At 37.8% G+C, this 6,392-nt stretch overlaps 1 protein-coding gene across 1 annotated transcript; it reads left to right on the forward strand.

The window, feature by feature from the left end:
* Nucleotides 1-218: 218 nt before the first annotated feature.
* On the forward strand, nucleotides 219-5,844 carry LOC123539972 (dentin sialophosphoprotein-like). The gene is made up of 3 exons (XM_053527535.1): nucleotides 219-357; nucleotides 1,364-1,414; nucleotides 3,025-5,844. The coding sequence occupies exons 1-3, from the start codon at nucleotides 291-293 to the stop codon at nucleotides 5,367-5,369; spliced, it is 2,463 nt and encodes an 820-aa protein (XP_053383510.1). The 5' UTR covers nucleotides 219-290; the 3' UTR covers nucleotides 5,370-5,844.
* Nucleotides 5,845-6,392: the final 548 nt, after the last annotated feature.

The raw sequence follows: 6,392 nt of genomic DNA on the forward strand, positions 1-6,392 counted from the left end.
GAAATCAACACCTGCCGTGAGCAAACAACATACCAATGGACATGGACAGATAAACTGATTCGAGTTGGAATACGAAAGAATAGACTGAGGGTTATTTTGTTTACAACAAACGGCTGATAGTCGTGACCAGACAATTATAAACGGACCATTTGACACGGATCTATATCAGCTTTTCATGTCTATATAAATCCTGTACCCACATGAAAACACACAACAAACACGAAACCGCATAACTGAATAAAACACTTACTGTTTTTTTAATCTTAGAAGTTGAACATTGGCAGAAAAAAATGGATATTCGGTTTGCCGTGTTACTTTTCGTTATCTGTATGTGCTTTTCGGCATCTCACAGTAAAAGTAAGTATTTTGAATTTTAAATTTAATTGTGTGTTGTGATTTTTTTTCTAGAAAACTATTGAAATATTACAGTGAAGTACATCTGGTAATTTTATCGTGAAAAAAAAAAAACAAACAAGTATACTTTTAAGTTGTACGGATAATTCCCGTTATTTTATTCAACAATTTTACAGAGTGAGATTTTATAGGAGACGATTCTAGATTTTGGTACTTGCTCTAAAAACTGGAAAATACTTAAATTTATTAGTAATAGTATTATAATTAACAATATAATTAACAATATAAAAGTAAGCCTGTGATTCCTATGCGGCATTTATTAACAAAATTGCACTTTATAAGGTCATGCAGTAAAAATTGATGTGAAGGGGGAGGGGGTTGGGGGCGGGGGAGTTGGGCAATTTAGCTGTAAATTATATTATCAAACTTAAAGTTGTTTCATTTACGACGCTTTAAAAATAATTTGCTGTTTTGAAAAATTTAGATCTTCTCATGAACGTCTGGAGGCATACTCTTTTTAAAAGCCTTGCGATAAATAATTTCTCTTGTAAAACATTGTATGAGAAAATAAATAAAGTAAGGGACTATTAAAGCTAATGGGAATTTTCCCAAAAATGTTTTAACGTCAAAGCTATCCAATGCGCATCTTTCGTTAATTTATTTATTTTAGATACTAACTTAGAAAACCCGCATCAGATGAATTTAATTTTACTACACATATAAACTAACTGTGTTTGAAGAGCTACATTCACAAGTGAATGCTATATTTAACAGGCTTTTTAAACAAATCTTTCCAGTTTTCCGTTGTAGTCTGTTTTTATTGTGTCTAGCTATACATGTATTAGATCTATACAAAATTTTAAACTAAACATACAGCACTGTTTATACAAACAAACATGTTAAATGTATGTTTATATAGATATTATAATGAAATTGTTCATATATTTTTAAATATGGGATTCAGTTTGTGTGTAATATGCCTTTAATAAGCGCTATCATTTTCTTTCAGGTATATATAAACCGACACCCACTGAAGTTGATGACGTCATTGAAGAGACAGGTAAAGAAATGTTTCTTACTTTAAAAATGTGCATTTAAAACTAAGTTCTTGCATGTCTGTTGTGTGCAAAATATGATGCCGGAAACTGTATCCCTTAATTTTGTACTGTGACGTTTTTCATAAACCAGTGGCATTTATACGCGTAATAACATCGCAACAAATCAATGCCTATTATGGTACTTAAATCTTACTTTATATCCCGGGTAGCAAACGAATTAAAAGAGTTAAAATGTAACTAAAAATATCACAAATGCCATATACTTTTAATCTTAACTTAAAGGTAACCAATCACATATAGAATTATTTATAAATTATAAAATAAATAATAAAAAAATAACCCTTAATGTTAATAAAGAGATGTCACGGTACGACGACAAAGATAACATGCGTATGCGGAATTTAAACCATTGTTCTTCAAGCTAACTTAAGGGCACTCATTAAAAATTTGTGTTATAAGTGTATATGATATGCAAAGCAAATATCAAAATATTCGTTCATACCGAACACTCTTATATTAAATGCATGTGCGTTTTAATTAATACGTTTGTACCTTAATTTATAATTGAATAATCTTAACCAGTCCTGAATTATATATCAAACTAGAAGCAACGACAGAAAATATTTAAAGCAGGTCTGCATGTTTGATCAACCGGAAGTGACGGCGTAATGTCATTCATCCAGGGAACGTAGAATAATGCAGCGTTGCCGTTATACGGATAGTATAAATGTTAACCATGTGATAACTATTAAGTGTAAAACAGTAACTGTACCTGTCTCTCTTTAAGTTTATTTTTGACAATAGATAGGCTTTGATGTAAAATAATTCAAAATAATAACACAAAATAAGCAGAAATGTAAGGATTTCAACTAATATTTGGCGAGTTCAGAAAAATTTAGCACACGAACCTATACATTTGGCCATATCATTGCTATTTGGTAAATCTACAACTATTCAAGTTAAATTAAAATCTTCAGCTATTTGTATACTCCAAAATGTCATCAAAAATGCGATTTTACCATAGAAGCCCTTTGTGAAAATTGACCGGAGGACTAAATATTTCAAATCAGGCTAACAAATATCCAGCACACGGCCCTATCCTTTTTATTACCTAAATTTCTTTCGGATACAATAATAATTTAAAAAGATAGTTTAATGAAATTCTACATTGTACAACAATATTTGTTTCAAACGTGCAGAGCTACCTTTTTTGATAAAAGTATAAAAAAACATGTTTATGATGTGCACGTAAAACGTAATGAGTTATGTCAAGTAAAAAGTTTTCAAGTTAAGAATAATGTTTTCCTTAACTGCAGTTGACATTATTACAGATATTGTGCGTGCGTACGTGCGTGCGTGTGTGCGTGCGTACGTGCGTGCGTTAACAATAGTCTAACCAGTATTGATTTGATGATCTTGTAAAGCAGGCCGCAGTGATAATGAACATTAGACAAGAAGGATCTTTTTAATTACAGTCGTTTTATTAAAAGATGTTTAAAGTTAACATGATTTTACATACAGTTTACTGTAATTATTATTCGAGCGGGATTTAATAAGATGAATCACAGATATTCTTCGACTTTGGTTCTAAATTATTTCTGCTTATTTTCAGTTCGTTTAATGCGAGCAGCGGCGAATGATGATGTCAGACTAAGGAGAGAAGAAGATGATAGTGTGTCTACGGAAGACTCTGACTCTTCAGACAGTGTTTCTACTGGGGATTCATCAAGCAGGAAGAAGCGTTCTGACAGTGGTGACAGTGACAGTGCTTCTACAGGAGATTCTGACTCCAGTACCGGTGATGACAGTAACAGTGTTTCTACGGAAGACTCTGACTCTAGTGCTAGTGACTCATCAAGCAGGAAGAAGCGTTCTGACAGCGGTGACAGTGACAGTGTTTCTACAGCAGACTCTGACTCCAGTACCGGTGATGACAGTAACAGTGTTTCTACGGGAGACTCTGACTCTAGTGCTAGTGACTCATCAAGCAGGAAGAAGCGTTCTGACAGTGGTGACAGTGACAGTGTTTCTACAGCAGACTCTGACTCCAGTACCGGTGGTGACAGTAACAGTGCTTCTACGGGAGACTCTGACTCTAGTGCTAGTGACTCATCAAGCAGGAAGAGGCGTTCTGACAGCGGTGACAGTGACAGTGACAGTGTTTCTACAGCAGACTCTGACTCCAGTACCGGTGATGACAGTAACAGTGTTTCTACGGGAGACTCTGACTCTAGTGCCAGTGACTCATCAAGCAGGAAGAAGCGTTCTGACAGTGGTGACAGTGACAGTGTTTCTACAGCAGACTCTGACTCCAGTACCGGTGGTGACAGTAACAGTGTTTCTACGGGAGACTCTGACTCTAGTGCCAGTGACTCATCAAGCCGAAAGAAGCGTTCTGACAGTGACAGTGCTTCTACAGGAGGTTTTGATTCCAGTACCGGTGATGACAGTAACAGTGTTTCGACGGGAGACTCTGACTCCAGTGATAGTGACTCATCCAGCAGAAAGAAACGTTCTGACAGTGATGACAGTGATAGTGTTTCTACAGGAGACTCTGACTCCAGTGCCAGTGACTCATCAAGCAGAAAGAAGCGTTCTGACAGCGGTGACAGTGACACTGTTTCTACAGCAGACTCTGAATCCAGTGCCAGTGATGACAGTAACAGTGTTTCTACGGGAGACTCTGACTCCAGTGCCAGTGACTCATCAAGCAGAAAGAAGCGTTCTGACAGTGACAGTGCTTCTACAGGAGATTCTGACTCCAGTACCGGTGATGACAGTAACAGTGTTTCGACGGGAGACTCTGACTCCAGTGCCAGTGACTCATCCAGCAGAAAGAAACGTTCTGACAGTGATGACAGTGTTTCTACAGGAGACTCTGACTCCAGTGCCAGTGACTCATCAAGCAGAAAGAAGCGTTCTGACAGCGGTGACAGTAACACTGTTTCTACAGCAGACTCTGAATCCAGTGCCAGTGATGACCGTAACAGTGTTTCTACGGGAGACTCTGACTCCAGTGCCAGTGACTCATCAAGCAGAAAGAAGCGTTCTGACAGTGACAGTGCTTCTACAGGAGATTCTGACTCCAGTACCGGTGATGACAGTAACAGTGTTTCGACGGGAGACTCTGACTCCAGTGCCAGTGACTCATCCAGCAGAAAGAAACGTTCTGACAGTGATGACAGTGACAGTGTTTCTACAGGAGACTCTGACTCCAGTGCCAGTGACTCATCAAGCAGGAAGAAGCGTTCTGACAGCGGTGACAGTGACAGTGTTTCTACAGCAGACTCTGACTCCAGTGCCAGTGACTCATCCAGCAGAAAGAAGCGTTCTGACAGCGATGACAGTGTTTCTACAGGAGACTCTGACTCCAGTACAGGTGATGACAGTAACAGTGATTCTACGGGAGACTCTGACTCCAGTGCCAGTGACTCATCAAGCAGGAAGAAGCGCTCTGACAGCGGTGACAGTGACAGTGTTTCTTCAGGAGACTCTGACTCCAGTACAGGTGATGACAGTAACAGTGTTTCCACGGGAGACTCTAACTCCAGTGCCAGTGACTCATCAAGCAGGAAGAAGCGTTCTGACAGTGATGGCAGTGACAGTGCTTCTACAGGAGACTCTGACTCCAATACCGGTGATGACAGTAACAGCGTTTCTACAGGAGACTCTGACTCCAGTGCCATTGACTCATCAAGCAGGAAGAAGCGTTCTGACAGCGATGACAGTGTTTCTACAGCAGACTCTGACTCCAGTACAGGTGATGACAGTAACAGTGTTTCTGAAGGAGAGTCTGACTACAGTGCCAGTGCCTCATCAAGCAGAAAGAAGCGTTCTGACAGTGATAGTGCTTCTACAGGAGACTCTGACTCCGGTGCCGGTGATGACAGTAACAGTGTTTATACAGGAGAGTCTGACTCCAGTACCGGTGACTCATCAAACAGGAGGAAGCGTTAAATCAGACAGAAGGAAACAGCGTTATATAGACACATATGGCGATATTGAGGGTAATGGTATTGGCAATACTGTATCAAGCAATAAACTTTTTCATCTGTATGAACCACAATATGATTAAGGATATTGTAATGATTTAGTGATCAGTATTACATGATGTATTATTTATACATTTCTGAACACTGACTGAGAACATGATTATTCGATTGATATCAAACATATTTTGCTTGTAACGGCTATAGAGCTAGATTTACTTTAAACAATTGTGTTGTTAGTATACCATGCAGTCTTGTGAGGTCTACAAAAGTTTTTAACTTCATTCGCAAGACTGATAAAATATTCTATTGTAATTACGTATGTATATGAATATGTAGATATATCGAAATAAAAATGTTTCCTGAACTAAACATTATTTTAGATCGACTATAGGAAGTACATGGGGAGCTAACCTACTTATCCCGGTGTCGGCTTTGGCGTCTGTGTCACCTCTTTTGTTAAAGTTTTGGTGCACGTTTACTTTTTCTCTGTGATAACTAAACGGATTTGCTTCAAACTTAAAGAAGTTGTTCCACATCATCACCAACATCATGTAACATAAGGAACATAACTCACGCAGCAAAATGTAATGAATTATCCCCCTTTTTACTTAAATTTTAAGGTTAACATTTTGGTGCACTTTTACTCTATTTCTGTTACAATTAAATGGATTTGAGTCAAACTTGGGATAGTTGTTCCACATCATCACCCACATCAAATGACACAAGGACGATATCTCTTGCATCAATATTTCATGAAGTATGCCCCCTTCCAACTCAGAAGTTTATGTCAATTTTAATGCACTTTCACTATACCTTTATTATTGCTGAATAGATTTGATCCATCGTCTTCATCATATAAGAAAAGTTCTAAACTTTGGCACATATATTTCATGAATTATGTCCCTTTTTACGTAGAATTTTAGTCAAATTTTGTTGCCTTTTCACCATTTCTCTGTTTCTACTAAATGGGTTTGATTCAAAAGGTCTA

This window comes from Mercenaria mercenaria, chromosome 16, assembly GCF_021730395.1.
Source record: "Mercenaria mercenaria strain notata chromosome 16, MADL_Memer_1, whole genome shotgun sequence".
Taxonomy (NCBI): domain Eukaryota; kingdom Metazoa; phylum Mollusca; class Bivalvia; order Venerida; family Veneridae; genus Mercenaria; species Mercenaria mercenaria.

Coding starts and splice junctions, on each gene's coding strand:
- LOC123539972 (XM_053527535.1), top strand. CDS start 291: ATGGATATTCGGTTTGCCGTGTTACTTTTCGTTATCTGTATGTGCTTT. Junction 358..1,363: donor TTCGGCATCTCACAGTAAAA/GTAAGTATTTTG, acceptor ATTTTCTTTCAG/GTATATATAAACCGACACCC. Junction 1,415..3,024: donor TGACGTCATTGAAGAGACAG/GTAAAGAAATGT, acceptor GCTTATTTTCAG/TTCGTTTAATGCGAGCAGCG.